Source organism: Aphelocoma coerulescens (genome assembly GCF_041296385.1).
Source record: "Aphelocoma coerulescens isolate FSJ_1873_10779 chromosome Z unlocalized genomic scaffold, UR_Acoe_1.0 ChrZ, whole genome shotgun sequence".
Classification (NCBI taxonomy): Eukaryota; Metazoa; Chordata; class Aves; order Passeriformes; family Corvidae; genus Aphelocoma; species Aphelocoma coerulescens.
In genome coordinates this window covers 56588280-56606258 of record NW_027184085.1, presented here as the reverse complement: position 1 = coordinate 56606258, position 17979 = coordinate 56588280, and the positions used below count along the sequence as shown (strand labels likewise).

At 41.2% G+C, this 17979-nt stretch overlaps 1 protein-coding gene across 3 annotated transcripts in view; it reads right to left on the bottom strand.

The window, feature by feature from the left end:
• ZNF608 (zinc finger protein 608) overlaps positions 1 to 17140 on the bottom strand; it is an 85343-nt gene extending 68203 nt beyond the window's left edge. For 2 of the 3 annotated variants that reach the window (XM_069001612.1, XM_069001613.1), the window contains exons 1-2: positions 14636 to 15118; positions 12413 to 13456 (exon numbers count right to left, since the gene is read on the bottom strand). In XM_069001612.1, the coding sequence (XP_068857713.1) occupies positions 12413 to 13297 (885 nt within the window). In that variant the 5' untranslated portion in view covers positions 13298 to 13456; positions 14636 to 15118. Of the gene's footprint in view, positions 1 to 12412; positions 13457 to 14635; positions 15119 to 16758; positions 16918 to 17120 lie in introns of those variants that run through there. The other variant, XM_069001611.1, reaches the window with a different exon arrangement.
• Positions 17141 to 17979: the final 839 nt, after the last annotated feature.

Genomic DNA, 17979 nt, shown 5'->3' with positions numbered 1-17979 from the left:
AGGGCAGCTCATCTTGCTGGTGGCCCCTTAGCTGGAAGCAGCTCCAGTTGTCAGGTTCCTGTCAGCACGTAAGTGCACCAACACTTCCCTTCTCCCACCCTTTTGTTCCTACTTAATATGTACGGTTTGTTCAGCAGTCTTTGCTGTTATACAACTCATTTTTTCCTTGCCTCCTCTGCTTTAGGAGGAGGCAAAAATAGCAGGTCTTGGGCACAAAATATAAAGCTCATTTCCTGTACCTTAGTGCCTCATTCTTTCACCTCCTTGTCCATAGGATTTAGCTACCAAATAGTTCTTAATCTGTAAACAAATGATTTGCTCTACAATTAAGCTATTCACTTTTTTTTTTTTTTTTTTTACCCTCTCTTTCTTTGGCTGCTTGGCTGCTGTCCAATGTGGAGGCTCATAGGTTCTTCTATTATTTAGTGCTGGTTAAAAGGCAATAAGCTCATTTAGAGTTTATAAAACTATAAGCTACCAACAAAAGCATTTAATGCTTCTCTGAAGCACTGTGGTTTTTGCCTGAAAAATTAATAATGTGTGATTGCATGTTTATATATGTGTACACATACGTGTGGATACGGTGGAGGAGGTTTTTCATGTACTGGCCTGGTTATTCACTCTGCATGTCTAAGTCAGTTATTCTAAGCTACAAATACATGCATTTCACTCGAATTTTAATTGTGTACTTTTTATCAACAACTGACAATCACAGGAACTGTGATTCACCACGGCTACAAAGTTGAACCTCAAGTACTTTGATATTGTATGAGAAAAAAAAATGCCATGCTGCTGCAGCATTTCACAATGTTTGCAAATACTGTTTCTTTATAGAATGACATTGTGAATCACAGGAGTCTACTAGAGTAAGTGAAACCTTCAGAGAAATAAATAATGTTAGCTTTTTCATCTCTGCAGTTAAAAGTCACTCATGACTCAAGAGAAAATAAAATAACATTGAGATAAAAATAGAGATAAAGCAAAATTAGGTTTTTTTCTTTCTGGAAAATAAGTTCTCAGGGATTAAAACCAGAACACAGCGTGTCTATATTTGCTTTCACAGACATGTTTATACATATAACACAAGATTAGCAGGCTACCACCTCAATGCAGAACAGTAAAGACAATTAAATTTTTTTTTTGAAAAACATGTCTGTATGTTTTTAATACTTAATACTTTAAATAAGTAAAGTATTGTAAATGGAAAGATAAATTTACAGGTGTAAATATCATTTAGAAATGACAGGTACTTAGCTATTTCAATTTCAGCAATATACTTCCAATGAAATTCTGCAAGCCTATTTAAAGTCTATTACGACTGCTGACATCAATCTGCCAGGCTTTAGAGTGCTAATCTCCACTAAAGATTTTCACCTACAAGTTCAGCTACTGGTATATTTGAATTAAATACTCTGTGTTTCTCTATATAGGCAACTACAGACATAGGCATTAGAGGTGGATGGGCAATAGAGTAGAATTGTCATGGAGCCCCTCATGCTAGTTTTGCCTGAATAAGGAATGAACTTCAGACTCCCATTGGATTCCAGTCCTCTCCTTGGTGTTTTAATCCTGATTTCCACACTCTCCACAGAAAATCTGACTTCTTCCCCACTGAATATAGCATATTCCTACTGCAGCTACTCATAGGAAAATGAACACTACAGGAAAACCCTGGAAACTTAATTTAGATATCGTATTTTAAATGTACACCCATGCACTCATCTATATGGATGCATAGACAAGCACAGATGCATACAAAAGGACGCACAAAAAGATTTTAATTAGCTGTACCTATTAAGACTCACTAGAGATCAAATGAGTCTCCTTCCCTCCCCCTCAGCCAAATGACAACTTCTGAAGTTGCAGATAATAGGTGGCAGTCAGACAGGTGTCAAGTATGTATGTTCGTCCTGAAAAACTACTTAAAGGTTCCGAAAAAGACTGTGCTGGCCCTGCAGAAAAGAAATGCCTCTTATCCTAAACTGACACAGCAATCACATCCATATTTAAACGCTAATTATGTGTATTGCAAACTTGTTTAATTTATAACAATACAATGTACCCTCAATAATTACCAACCAGTTGAAAATGGTTTGTGAAAATTAAGCACTAAGAGGTATTTTAAACCTTTAAGGAATATTTCAGTTTGAGAAAAAATATAAATCTTGGACGCAGTTTGAATGTAGTTGGCAACTTTTCCACCTAGAGTAAATCTGAAGGCTCAAAAATAAATATTCAAGAGCATTAATTTGTTTCTAGATGTGTTCGTGCAAGTAAAACAGCAGCCATAATGTGGAAATTTGAGTCACATTTTGCAACTAATTGGAAGCAGATTAGAATTCTGCCTCAGGGGAACATTGTCAAACTAGAAGCTGGAGCAAATGAAGAAAGAGGTGAAAGCATCGTGAAGAGCTGACAGATTTACAGTGCTCAAGGCAATAAACGGGTACTAGATGAAAATGAATGTGCTTCACTGTACTGCATGCAGTTTTCAGTCATATCTCAGCAATAAGAGCATACAGCCATGAAACAATTATTTTCAGAGAGATGGCGAAGGAAAGAGCAAGAATGAACAAAACACTATTCAGGTGGCATGCAAAAAAACCTGTAAATCATACAGAGGCTCAAGTTGTTACAAGAATAATCAAATTGGTCACAGTGGGTCCTGTTTTGCAACCTGGACTCATCTCAAGTAAGGGCTTACAGAGACACAACACAAGGAACTACTTACTTGAATTGAGAAAGGATGATAAGCCCTTGCTCAGTGTGAGTAAGAGTCAAAGCATTAAGCTCTTAGGAAAAAAGAAAAACCACACAGATTTTACATTTTTAAAGCTAAGAAAAACACAGAACCCTGCAGACAGATAAATCAGAGGCAGAAGGGGAAAAGCCTTTTTAAGGGGTGATTAGGAAAGGTTGGAGGAGATCATAAAATGAAAATAAAGTGCAGAGGCTAATGTACCAATGCTGTAATGGAAACAGCTGCTAGCTTTCTCCTTCAGTGCTTGGCATCCATTGCAGCGTCACAGGAAAGACTGTTAAAAGATCTGGACATGAAATGTAAATAAAACTATTAGCCAAAACTCAGTTGCTGTATTTATAAAACAGTAGCAGCTCTTTTTTCTTGTGTATGTATGTCCATGTATGTGTATACATATAGATACACACACCTCCACCATATATGTGAATATCTGTACTGATAAACATACACACACATATGTGTACACAACCATCTCCTTAAACAGCAACTAGTAACACTATTACATAATATTGCACCTTACTATTAGATGAAGTGGGCAAGAACATCAATTTATGTTTTCAGTAAAACTGGGTGTGGAAAAACCACCTTCATTGTTCTCAAAATGCAGCAGTATTTTTCCTTCAAATTTCAGAACTCTGGTGCAATACAACATATAGTGCCTAACATTAAACCCAGGGCAAAAATTAACCATCAAAACTTAATGTCAAATATGTTTATTATATCCATAAATATTCCTGGAATATTAGATCCTTGTAGTCAGTGCAAGCTAACTAAACAAATCCCTCAATATTTACTAAATCAGATTTAAAACTCCTACCAGCAAAACAAAGTTCAATGAAGTAATGTGGTCCATTTCTAATTGTATTTGCTTCTAACTATTACCTTTTGTTGAAGAGATACAGATCTAGTTTCATTTCCCTCCTTCAAAAAGAAAGAATTGGCAAGAACATGAAACCCTGAAACATGCAAATACAGCCATTACTTCACTGCTACAAGCCTATAATAAAGCACAGATTTGATAGTACTATCCATGTAGTGTGGTGAACCACACTCAAATAAACAGTTCTCCATGAAGAACGAAAACCCAAAGACCAAAACCCTTCCAATTCAAACATTATTGTTGCTTTTAACATAAGCCATCCACAGAAATCAGCCAAGGAGGTGACAGGAAATCCAAAAATAATTTGGTCTGGCCCTGCGCACTATGAGAAAGGAGATTACAGTTTGCTTTTCACTCTTCTTACTGGGTGAGGGAAGCGGTGAAAATTATGAAAGCTGTGCTTACGTAACAAGCAACTATGGTACCCACAGACCTCTTTCTACCACAGTTGAGCACAGCATCACTGAAATTCATCAATAAAGGTGGCATTTGAATAGCATGAACTTGTGTTGCAGGGGGGATGGGCTTAACAAAACCCCTGAATTAATTCAATGGATAATGCAAACGACTAAATGTGTGCAAAATCAAACTGTCTAGTGAACACAGTTAAAGAGGCCAGATGTGCCTCAAAATTTCCTGGGAAACAGAGCCTAAACTTGGCACTTTCTTTTATCAGAATGAAGAAAGCAAGCTCTCAGAGTTTACGAAAGTGTGACCAATTGAAGCTTAGTCTTCTGTTGCTAATTGAAGCATGGAGAAAAAAGCTAGTTTCTGAGGGTAAACTACAAACATACACTTTTTATGTTCCACTGCCACATGATAAAAAACAGAATCAAGCTGACTGGTAGAAATTTGACTGGCAACCAAAGACCAACCTATTATTTCAAACTGTTATGGGAAAGCAATAAAATTGCTACCAGGTCTCCTCATGTTACTCTTCAATAAAAAGAAGCCATCGGGGAAATAAGAGGAAAAGAAAACACATCAAAACCTCTAAAGTTTCTTTAAGTAAAAATACACTTCTGTGGTGTTATGCCATCTGCTTCTTGGTTAACATGACAGGACAATTCAACAACTCGAATGCTAGTGTTTTGAAAACACCGAGTAACCACAATCAATAGATTTTAGTTTGCTCTTTTGACTGCAAAAACTGCATTCACATGCCATTATTGGCATATGCTTCAAACATCCTTGTGAGGTCATTTTCCATCCATTATTATTTGGTGGAGTTTCTCTGGAGACAAACACCTCAGCCAAGCTGGGTTTGTGCACAAGAGTGAGATTTAGTCTAGGAAGACTCAGAAGCTGTGAGAAGATAAGGGAACCAAATGTTTGGCATTTTTTTCTGAAGATGGTTGATGAAGATTTATCACAAAGGACATACAACTGAACATAACACAATTGCACTTCAAAATTAGTGAAACAAAGAGCTTCACATTTAATTCCCAATAGATATTACAGGCTAGAGAAGTTGATCTTTTCACCTTGAGATTTAGCAGTATTTGTCAACTTACAGTAAAAGTAAGATTATAAATCTGTCACTAAATGCACCTTTCTTACTTGCGGAGTTGGCTTAAGATTTCAGAAAATCTAATCAACACCATAGTGACCCTAAGGCTGGAAAACCTATATATACAGACATGAATCCTACTTCACTGCATGCAACTTGCCCTGCGTGCTTGCTTGAATTGTTTAATCAAGTAGTCTTATATTTATATGCATATATATTATGGAAGCATACACGTAGATGGGGTGCCAGAGCAAACTACCTATTCCCACAGCTTGATATTTCTCTCAGCTTTTTCAAAAAAGAAAAAAAATATTACAAAGAGCTTGCTTGTCAGTCAAGTCGCTCTGAATAGTTTTACAACCTTTCATTCAAATGTAAAGGCTTTGTTCCAATTGCCAAGACCATTCTGTAAGAGTTAAAAGAGAAAGTGCAACAGAGAATGCTTACTGAAATCCTACAGCACAACCAAAAGTCATTGTCTGACCTTCCTCTTTGCCCAAATGGCTACTCATTTCCTTCAGTAAATTGTGGTATTAAATCAAGAATGTAATAATAATTTTAAACAATCGTGATTTAAAATCTCCTTTAGGAAAACCCCTCAAGTCCTCCTATAACAACTGGCAATTACCTTTATTAAAATTATCACATTTCAAACATATTTTTAAGCAAATTATAGAATGATAGATTGTGTTATTGTTCACTTTGGTGAAAGGCTGCACTGAAAAAGAGCTGCACTGGGCAGAAACACTGGTACAAAAAGAGAAAAAGAAAAAGGTTTTTGAAATAGAAAAAAAATATATACATAAAATTAACTTTTCTGATTTTTAGAAAGGTATTTACTTTTTGCAATTATGTCATCATCAGAATTTTTCATGGAAGACCGTTTTTCTGTCTTTCACCCAACAGGAAATGTTATGTACAGACCATATTTTTTTTAAAATATCCATATATATATTCTGTGATTGTTTGTTAAGAAATAGAAATAACTCCTTAGTACGTAAACACACTAAAACAAATGGTAGTTTTTAGCAAAAAGTATGGCCAGCCCTTCAGTTGAAGCCACTGCATCCACAGGTGTGAGCCTACCTGAGGACTCAGGGGAAGATGTATTTCTGTTGTAAAAAATGAAGCACAGTTAAGAAGTCAATCTCTCCAGCCATTCAGAGAACATAGCAATATATCACCATGTGAAATAGAACATCATATAGGTACAATATAAAGCTGGTAAAGTGTTAATCATATGATAAAAATAGTAACCTGGTTGTTGGATCATTTGTACAAAGTATCTTAGCTCAGACCACAGGAGACTCTGAAACATGGTTACATTCAGCAATTTCAACTGTCTACCCTGGAACAAATCTGGAACATGCCGCTCAAAATGGGAATTCTACATTTGAGAAATACAGACCATGTGAAAATAACACAAAGCTGCCCAAACTGCTGCAGAAGCAATATAACCTTTTCAAAAGTGGGTGACTGAAATCCAAAAGATATATACGTCCTTATCCAAAATGGGAGTAAAGGTGAAAGGGATATCTGAAATGTTAATACTACTGCAATGATACTCCTGACGATGCTTGTAAAACGTGCTCAGTAGCACGTGTATCAATAACAGCATAAGATGTGAAGAAACACAGGTGTTATTTTATTCTCTTAGAAATGCAAATCGCATGGATAACACAGGGCACAAAAAGGGGAACCTGCATTCAACGTGCAAAGGATGTGTCCAGTTAACAGAAAGCAGACCCCAGGCTCTCCCACTAATGTCAGTACTATGGAGATAACCCATTTCTTATACGGAGGGGACGGGAGGGGGGAGGCACCAGTTTTACCACACAAAAAACCCTGCACATTTCAGATTTATGATTTACGTTGTTGTCGATAAAATAGCCTTCCAATTATGAAGGAATGCATTCTGTGTTAATGATCACAACCAGGGGTCCAAGCTTTACTCTTTTGTCAGAACTACAGCAGATCCTCCCCGCAGCTTCACCATTAACATGTCTGTTTCCTGTCAGACCACTCAGAGATAATGTCATTTATCTCAGGGCGGCACAAGACCAGTCATTAGCTTTAGTAAAAGACCTCAAACAAAGGCCGGATGGCGTTTTATCCAGGGCTCATAGGCTACAGCCAAGAATCTCATTGCCTATCAGTTTAGAACAAGTTATCTTTAAAAGAGTGATTTTCTCCCTATCAACAATTCTAGAACACTTCCCTGAACAGCAGTAAAGTCTGCATGGAAAATTTTAGTCAATAGTTTTATCATATGCAATTAAGGGCCTGATAAGAGCTTGCTAAAGTTATCCTTTGAGAGGTTGGGGTGGGATTTTTTAGTTGTTATTGTTGGGGGGGGGGGCTTTCCCTTCCTTTTACTTCATAAGGAAAGAGTAAATCAGGTTCTACCTCAATAGCAAGACCTTTGAAGAACTGACCCTTATTGTGTTTGCCTGCAGGAGGTGATTCACTATTATAAATTCTTCAATGACTGAGCTTCTGGAAATCTCTTTAAATGAAAGTGGAACTGGTTAACTGTGTGTACGAACATGTGTTTTCACAGTCTCTCCTGTATTATTGCATTTCAGAAAGCTTCTATAAAGTGCCAGGTGAACTTTTTAAAATAATGATAATAATAATTAAAAAAAGAAAGAGAGTCGGAAAAATACGAGCAAATCTCAGCTATTCAATTCCTGGGCTCATGCTGAAAACTAGAAACAGATGGTACTTTCCATGTTACTTGAATCTGGTTATTGAACACCTCTATGGTTACGGGAGATTTTGCTTAGCACTTTTAACATACATTTCATTTATTGGACTATAAAATGCTACTTTGGAAAAACAAGTCTTTATATAGCTATAATTAAAACAATCTTGCAGGAAAGCCCTTTAACATGGAGAACGTGGTTAACCTCATGACATCTGGACAATCAATCCTTTCCTTTTTACTGGGTATTTATGAAGTTATTAAAATTGTAAAATTACCAATGCCCAAGGTGAAATATTTTTCCAGTAGTTCCGAGTATGGTTATCAGCTTCCCTACTTTATTTGATAGATGTTCTAGACCAGCCTCCATTGTGCTACACTAACTCCTGCTTTGCATAGGAATTCAATAGCAGATCTGGTCATACATATTGGCAGAGGTCAGTAGGTTCACACAGAAAGCTTTCCTTGGCCAAAGGGCAACACCTCTTCACCCAGCTCGAAAAGCACCGTCACACTACTAGACAGCACTACAGAACTTTAAGAACCTTGAGCTGTGCTTATTGTTAGACACCCATACTTATCAATGTTTTTAACAGCTAAATCCCTTATGTAGCTTTCAAAACAGTTTGCTGTCAAACAACAATAGACTTTGTTCTTTAATTACAGCAAGTGACCTCCCTGCCCTTTTATTTCACAGTGAATAAACTGCACACAAGGCCGGCAAGAAAAGTACATGAAGAGCATATCTCCATAACATCATTAATCAAAGCATGCACTTAAATGATTTACATCAATAGGTAAAATTCATCCAGAGACTCCTGATGGTGTACAAAAAACTCTCAAATCCTAACACTAAAACACAACAAAAGAAGTGAATAAATAATACCAGCCAACATGTTAATTTGCTGAAGACAACTTACAAATGTGAAATGAAGTCTTTATGAGAAGCACTAAGCTAAAAAAAGAGAAAAAGTCAATCCTGAAGTACCACTAGACTGATACATTTAGAACTGTAACTAAACCCTTCTGATTACAGCTTTGTATCTTCTGCATTAATTTCATGTAAACATACTGATTTTCACACACCAAACACAGTTTTCCCATATCTCAGAGTAAATTATGACTGACTGAATTCCAAAACCTCCTCACAATGCACACAAAGAAAATTTTGTAGCTATTCTGAACACTTTTCAATGTAACAGCTGTTAAAAATACAAAAAACTTAGCTGAAACAGATGAAGAGTTCATGCTGACAAACAATCAGTAACTGTGCTAAAAACAGTATGGATGAGAAAAGGAAAATGGAGACAGGTTTTAACACCAAAAATCTTAGGAGTGGTTAGCCTACCTGTCAAAGCTACTTATTCAGACATGTCACTGGTGGCTTAGCCACAAAATGGACTGAACGAATATAGCTCAAACATCTTAGAATTACAGCATACTTTGACTTTATCCACATATTAGGGGAGTGGCGACTTTTACAACATATTTGTGGTTTCTGCATAAAAGAGCCAGCAGAACGCAGTCATTGATTTAATTAGGCTTCATAAGATCCAATTTATCATGTTTTACATGACTTTCTGCAGCAAGAAAACATAATAATTAGACTAAAAATAGAATTGAAGCATGTTGTGAAAGCTAAACAGTGACTACAACTCCTGGGAATCTGCTCCAAGCTTTTCACAAATAGTAAACAAATGCAGTATTATATTCCACACCACACATAAAAACATGTAGATTTTGAATCAACAGTCATGAACTCATTTGATTCTAAGAGGAAACTTCCAAATTCATGAGGCATGTCTTGCACAATAGTAAGATAACTGAACATTGGTTTCAACATGCAGGCTGAAAATTATGTATTTAGCTACAGATACAAGGTGCTTTGTGTCGGTATGGCATATATATTCTAGTGTATAAACAGTCAAAGCAATAACACTTCAGGAATCTGAAACCTTTAAAGAATTCTTTCCAATGACTGTTAATCATTTGGGTGGGGGGGGAAACAAACCAAACCAAAACCAGAACAACAAACATAAAACACTCGAGTGTTACTAATATTGCCATTGGCTGGACTTAAAGTATCAACCATTATCAGCAACAAGCTACATTATTATTATTCGTCTAAAAGGGAGCATTCTTGGCAAAGAAAAACGCTAAGGGACATTACTTAAGACAGCAAGCAAGCACACCATTGTGCCAGACAATGGCCAAGGCTGCACGACTCTGATGTGCAAAGCCTGTATTAAAGTCGGTGTGTGCCAACAGCAGCGGCTGTTGCTGGAAATGCAAGCTCCAGACCTCCTCCTGGAGCGACATCTATAACACACAGAGTGTGCCACTGACGCTGAACTCCTCCATACACGTTTGCTCTGAATTTGCATGCCATCCCATTTACATTGCACATAAGATTACTCGTACGTATATAGATTCTTCATACAATTTCCTGTGTGACTAGAGAGTTGAAAGAACACAAAAAAGGGAGAAACCACACCACCCTCTAATCTCTGTTGCCATGGCAGCAGCCTTTGAGATACTGAAATGTTCAGATTGCCAGCTAAACAAAATTGTTGAATGTGAACATTTGGCTGAGAGATTAAAAGGCTAAGGGGGTTGCAAAAGGGCAGTACCTCCCACATTCCAGGCAGCCACTGAATCCAATCAAATGGCTCTGACTCTTTAACCACAGCCATTGTGAAGACCGGATTAGGGCAATTTATCTAGATAGTTAAAACAGATTAGAGAACTGCAATTTGAAGACTATTGGCAACAGAAGTAAATGCCTACTGTACTAAGTTAATAAAGAGACCATGAGATTTTTAGACACCTTCTGCCGCGAACAGCACTTTTCATAAATCAAAGTGCAAACATATATACATGAAATTACACAGCAATCTGGTTTTCTCATCTGCATTTAGACAAGGTCATAAGGCTCATTCAAATTCATCCATAGATATGCTATCTTAAAAGCAATAATAGGCATACAATATGAAATCTAATTTGTTCCTTGCCTTTAACACAGTCCCTTGGAATTGTCATCCAGTACTAACAAATATCTGATGTCACAAACACACAGATCTAATCCTCCAGTCGACTTAGAATTACAAAAACTTCTTGACTGAAATACAAAAAGCTGGTAACAAGTCATAAAAAGATATAACTCCCCCCTCCATGAGACCTTCAGCCCTCCCAGACACTTGCAGACCATACAGTTAACACCGACCCAAAAGTTTCCCCATCGCTGAACGTTCACTGGGGGAACTTGTAAAAGCAGGTAATTTAAGACCAACATCTGACAATACAGTCACAATCTAACACCCTGAGACTGTTCATTTGGAGGGTGTTGGTTTCCTTTATTTTTCAGGCAGAGCAGGTTGTCTTTGTTTAACAACCTGTAGAATTTTATCATACTTGTAATCCTGGGCCAACACTCGCCCTCTGGTCCCCCAGGAGATGCCTTCTGCCCTAGGAACAGAACTCTCACCAACACCAGAACATCCTTGAACCAGCAGTTGACAAAAGACAACAAGGTCTCATTCCACCCTTCCCGAAGAATAGAGTAGTGGCCATCTATTCATACAGAAAGCATCCTTCACAATGTAATAGAAAGGAATAAAATCACACACGCCCATCTGATTTCTTTCATATATTTCAACCACTCAACAAACAAGTAGTTCAAATCCAAGAGGCATCGTGGCTCAGAGAGGAAAACTCCCCAAGACAGGAGACAAACTGCTCCCCTCTGTTTCAAAAGCTGTTTCGCACACACGCTTCTCAGCACAAGGTGCATTTCCCTCCTCCCAGCATCCTCCTTCCAGGAAGACAAGAGGCACTGCCTGTCTGCTGGCTCCTTCCTCCCAGCCGCTACACCAGTTTCTGGGGCCTCTGGGCTACAGTGCCACGGGAGCCCCCCAGCACAATAAGCATCCTGCGTCTCCACGAAGCACAACAGCGGAGCCTGGGTCTCTGCCGATAGCTCCTGTTTCCTCCCCCAAGCACAATCTCAGCTCCAGGCAGTGGGTCAGAGAAAGGAGAGGGGTTCCTTTAGACTTTGGGAGAGGAACGGCCACAGATGCCTGCTGATGTTGTGGAAGAGAGTCAGCACATACAAGACCTGCTGCACCTGGAGCCTGAGCTATGCACCCCCATAGGCAAACACTGCCATCCCACTGGTACCGCTGCTCTCTGCTAAAACTGGGGACAGCTCACTCAGGGTCTTCTCTACCTTTCTCCTTCTGGGCAAGCGCAATTAAAACAAACAGACAAAACAGAAACATTCTCCAGGTGAAGACAGGGAGAGGGAACCACAAGGAAGAGCAGCACGCTGGAAACCTGGTGTCGTCCGTGTAGGGAAGAGGTCTGTGGGTTGTTTTTGTGTTGGTTTTTTTTTGTTTTGTTTTGTTTTTTTTTTTTGAAAGGGAAAGAGGAAGAACATACGCATGTCACAAATACACAGCAGAGAACAGAGGAGCCAGACATACGGTCATGGGACACTCACAGGACACTTATTATAGACATGGGGAAACACAGAAGAGGTGGAGAGGAGCTTTGTCCTACCTTTTCTGTTTTCAATTTCTTGATTCGCCTGTGGCTCTCCTCCTCCTCCTCTTCCTTCTTTACCAAAATAGAGTTCCCCATTAACCCTGAATCCGGGGTACTTTTGCTCACCTCCCCCACAGCAGAGGAGGTGCAGTGGAAGGGGCTGCTGCTTCCACCACTGCCTCCCTTGGCCCCAAAGCCATAGAGGTGCCCAGAGGGAATTTGGCTATTGCCACCCCCACTGCCGTTGGGGTGGCCTTGCTGCAGGTCATGCTGCTTGTCCTTCCTGGATTTTCCTGCATCCTTATCCCGCTTGGAGCCTCTGCTGCCTGGGGCTTTACCTGGTTTCTCCTCTTTGTTTTTCCCACAAGAGGCAATGGTGGTGGTGTTGCTGGTGTTGCTATTATTGCCGTTTGGGTTACTGCTCACGCTTTGACCCAGTGCTGAATTCATGCCAGTTGCCTCTCCAGGGCGCCCTTGGACTTCCTGCCTTTTGCCAGCACTGCTGATCTCAGGAATCCCATACAAGGCAGCAGAAGGCAGAGATTTATTAGCATCCTTAGAAGTTTTACTCCTTTTCACTTTTGATTTGCTAGTCTCTTTGTGAGAGGAATTCCCCTGGGGAGCAGAGGGCTGAACAGAAGCAAATTTTAGGCCATCAGCTAAGGCTGAGGTAGCATTAGCCCCACTGGAAGCCAGACCCCCGCAATCCTTGGAGCTGGTGTTGCTGCTGCTGGTGGTATTAGAATTATTCATCTCAAATTTCTGTCTGTCCTTCTCCAAATCGGCGTCCAAATCGATTATTAAATTCCCAACACCAATTTCCCAATCATCGCCACTGTCATAAGTGTCAACTGCGTTTGGATCCACACCTTTTCCTGCAGTGGAAGTGTTCAATGACATCCTGAAGATGAGATCTCTAGAGTAAAAATCCGATGAACTTCCCTTTGGAGATGAGGGGACATTCGTTTATCTCCGTTGGGCTCTCTCTTAAGTTCAACTCTTGTCTTCCTCCCCTAGGTGTGTCTAGGCTCACAACCTGCAGTCCACGTCCACGTTGTCCTGTGAGGAGGGAAAGTCAAGTATTTGTCTGGGTGTTACCATGATATAACGTCACTCAATAAAGAGGGGGCAAGGTAGGGGGGAGCGAAAACATTCACCATTGCCACGTTCTTAAGTTCGTTAAACCAGAGGCAGTACCTGTGATGTTTTTATAACGAGCACCTTTAATCTAGTTGTATACCAATATCCACAACCTCTCTTAAAAAGCCATGTCCAGAAAAAGGAAGAAAAAGGAAGAAAAAGGAAGAAAAAGGAAGAAAAAGGAAGAAAAAGGAAGAAAAAAGAAGAAAAAAGAAGAAAAAAGAAGAAAAAAGAAGAAAAAAGAAGAAAAAAGAAGAAAAAAGAAGAAAAAAGAAGAAAAAAAGAAGAAAAAAAGAAGAAAAAAAGAAGAAAAAAAGAAGAAAAAAAGAAGAAAAAAAGAAGAAAAAAAAGAAGAAAAAAAGAAGAAAAAAAGAAGAAAAAAGAAGAAAAAAGAAGAAAAAAGAAGAAAAATTATCTACATGATTTAAATCCACAATGCTCAGGAAATACAGTCATAGAAGTGGTGCCTAGCTGTTGGAGCACATGTTGTAATCTAACCCTTTGGACCACCACCTAGGCACGAAAAGGAGAAAAGGAAGGACACGGATTCACTCTTCACTGCATTCCATGGATTTTGTGGCTTTAAACCAAACCCTTGAAGTTTTGTGACTCTCCTATATTATCTTTCACCCCCCCTTCCACTTAGTCTCTTGGGGGGCTGGGGGCAGGAGAGTGCTAAGGGAAGTGGGAAACCTCATTTTCCCTGCCACAATATACCTTCTGTTAAAAACAACAGCCTACAAACACAAATGTTAACTGCAAAATATTAAAGTCCATAGGTTAAAATTAAAAAAAAAAAAAGTGAAGAGAAATAAAAATTTTCTTTTCTTTAAGAAAATATTCTTAACATAACAGTTTTAAAAGCAGCTCTAATGTATTCCTAGGTCACACAATTGTTAGGTCTGTTAAATATAGTATTACTGACTGTACAGGAAACTGATTAAGACATACACTTTAAGTGATCTGCACCAAGGTGGCCTCAGTGACCGCAAATGAGTGTGTGTTTGACAAAGCTTAGTTAAAACGATTTTTAAAGGGATCTCTCCCTTTTACAGTCGACTGCCGAAATATTTATACATATATATGCATAATTCTTACCTTTAAATCCTTTATCATTTTTAATTAAACCAGCAAATCAAAATGCTGTTCCCACTCGTCTCAGCAACAACTCTGTGCCTCATTTTACTTAAAGAGCAAGTGATCAAGTAGAAAGCAAGTATCATCTCAGCCAGTATAAATCGGTCAATAACATATCTCCCCCTACTTTGGCCCACGGATCAGAAGTCCTTTTTTTTTGTTTGTTTGTTTAGGTTTTTTTCGTCCTTGCTTAAAGAAAAAAAAAAAGAAAAAAGGAAAAAAAAAATGCTGTGCCTCACAACTTTACCAGCTGGGAGGTAATATTTCACATTCAGAAGTGAAGCATCAAGGACCAGATTTTTGTTTGTTTGCTTTTCCTGAATAAGCACCGAGAGGTAATAATCATCACAGTAATATTGAAAAAAAAAAAAAAAAAAAGAAAAAAAAAGAAAAGGGGAAAAAAAAAAAAGAAAGAAAGAAAAAAGAAATGTTTCCCCAACTTCACACTCCGTCTTCAGCCCCGGACCTGGGAGCCATCCCGATCAGTAAGTAATGATCCCATGAAACAAACCTACAGGCGCCCGGGTGTTACAAGACAGAATGTGCTAACATCGGGATAAATTAGTGAAAGGGAGGAAGGAAAAAAAGAAGAAGAAAGGACTGAAAATCTGGGCTGGATTCCGCCTGTTAGTTGGGAAGTGGCATTTTTTTCGCCCGTCCTGACAGATCTGATTTCTTGAAGTAACTTGAGGGGAAACGGGCGGGGGAGGCGGGGGGAGGGGGAAGAGGGGGGGCGAGGAAGAGGAGGAGGAGCGGGAGGGGGGAATCACTGATCTGATAAACCGGTTATCAAAACATTTTGTGGGAGTGGAAGAAGGACTGCGTGCTCTCAAAAGAACTAAATTTTCCCAAGGGTAAGATTTCGGGGAGGGGGGTGCCTGTCCCCGTTCCCCCGTCCCTCCCTCCCCCCTCTAGTCTTAGATCAGCGCTTTTTAAAAATAGGAAATAAAAAAAAAAAAATCAGCATAGGCACGTATCAGTTTCGAATTGCTGTCTCGGGGGAAAAAAAATAATAACAACGAAAAACCCGTGAGCTTGGGCTAGTCAGTCATGCGGTAAGTAATTCAGTAATTAGAGTCCGAGGAGATAAAGCAGACGACCTTTTTGTCAGGACAGATCGCTCCCACCTTATTGTCTCAGCAAACCTCGCAGTCTACCGTTATCACCCCCTCCCCCTTCCCTCGGCCTCCCTCCCCTCTCCCCAAGTCAGACGGTCTCGGAGCTTTAGCTTAGTATTTTTAATTAGCCGGCGATGGGAAGCTAAAAGCCGTAATGAATTGCCGGTGGCGGGAGGGCGGGGGGAGGGGGGAGGCGCGGCGGTCCCGCCGCCCGCGTCACGTGACGCCGCCAGGCACCATTGGCCGCCGCCGACCTGGGCGCGGAGCGCGGCCGGGCCGCGGCCCGCCCCAAACACACCCGGCGGGGCGGGCCGCGCCCTGCCTGCGGCCCCGCCGCCTCCGCTGGAGCCCCGGGGTGCCCCCCAGGAACGCCTCGCCGAACCCCCGCCGCCTCCCCGGGGGGCGCATTTACCTCGGGGCTTTCCCTTTCCCGCGCCTCAGCGCCGGGAGAACGAGACGGCGGTGGAAGCGGCCCAGGCATCAGCCACCGACGGACGATCCCACTCCCACCCCCCAGCTCCAACCTCGCGTCTCCGGTGTCTCGGTGTGACAGGCGAGGTGCCTCCCGGTCTGTCGGTGCCCCATCGCTCCTGCTAACGAGCGCCGTGCTCTCGGGGCCGGGGGGGGCGGGGAAGCAATGCAGGCTTGGCTGTAATGGTGTCACTTTTATCCCCCCCCCACCCCTCCCCCTGCCCTGCGTTAGTTAAAACCCAAAAAAGGCACTACGCTTTAACGCCCCCCAAGTGCACCGTCAGGTATGGTTTGTGTGGCTACAGTGCTTTCATTCCCTCAAATAACTCACACTGTTTGTGGGATTGTTTTGGGGGTTTTTTTCCTCCTTTTTTTCCTCCCCAAGAACCCTAGTTATCTCAACTCCCAAAACTCTTCAACACTCCCGTTTGCAGAGAAAAAAAAAAAAAAAAATCCCCTCTAAGTGCTATAGACACACCACGCAACCGTACTTACGGTCTGTATTGGATCGAGTTGACCTTTTCCTTCTAACTGCATTGAGTGTGTTTTTGTTGCAGCCGCTTTTTATTTTAGGAAAAAAAATTCTAATGTCTTCAACAGATTTATTGTGTTTGGAGGAAGACAGCACCAGATTTCATGAACCTTCCTTTCTTTCTAGAAACAAAATTAAAACAACCAAAAAAAAAAAAAAAAAAAAGAAACCAAGATAAAATAAAAAGAAAAACGGGGCAGAGAAGGAAAAACCCGGCATGTGTGTCTGTCCCCTCACGGGCTGACACACAGGCACAGGGGACAGGGGCGCTGCCCCCACGGCAGCGGCCGAGGCGGGGGAGTGGGAGCCTCGCTCCGCGCGGTACCTGAGAGGGACTTTTCTTTGTTCGCGATGCCCTTTCGCTGCCGGCCAATCAGCGCCCAGCTTTTATGAAACCGGGCGCTGCGATTGGCCCGCCGCTCCTCCTGCCTGCCGGCGAGGGCGAGAGACACAAACACGCACCCGCTCACACCCCCGGCACCCGCGCTCGCTCGCGTATTGTACCGCGCTCACACGCCTTGTACCCTCACACACCCGCACACGCTGTACCCTCACACACCCGCACTGTACCCTCACGCACACTGCGCCCTCACACCCCCCCCACACTGTGTACTCACACACTGTGCACTCACACGCACGCAGCCCCTCTCTCTGCAGCCCGCAGCCTACACCGAGCCTCCTTTCTGCAGCCAGATACAAATCGTGTTTCCCATTTCAATTATCCTACATAGCATTTAGGGCTTAGGGAGAGGAAAAGAAATGAGGGGGGAAAAAAAAAAAAAAGAGAGAGAGGGGGAGGAGGGGAAAAAAATAGAAAACCAAGGTGGAGTGTAGCTCTGCCAAGACTCACACGTCGGGAGGAAGACTCCCTCATTTCGTTTTAATTTAATTTCAGGGCAGTTTTCGAAGCCATGATGAATGATTTTTCTGTGCCGGTTTCAAAGAGGCAATTTAGAATCTCAGTCATAATTTTTAAATGCCCCCTCATTCAAAATTATAACAGCTTGAAGCCAGCGAGAGAGGGTTGCTGATACACATGTGCTATTATTTTCGTGCTTAGTGGAGGAGAAAAGCAAACAGTGTCTGGAGGAAGGGGCTGAAGGGAGGCTCAGGGTAGGGCAGCACCCCCACCTCTGCTTGGGGGTCACCGAGGCGCTGCTCCGCTCTCGGATCAACCCTCTTTC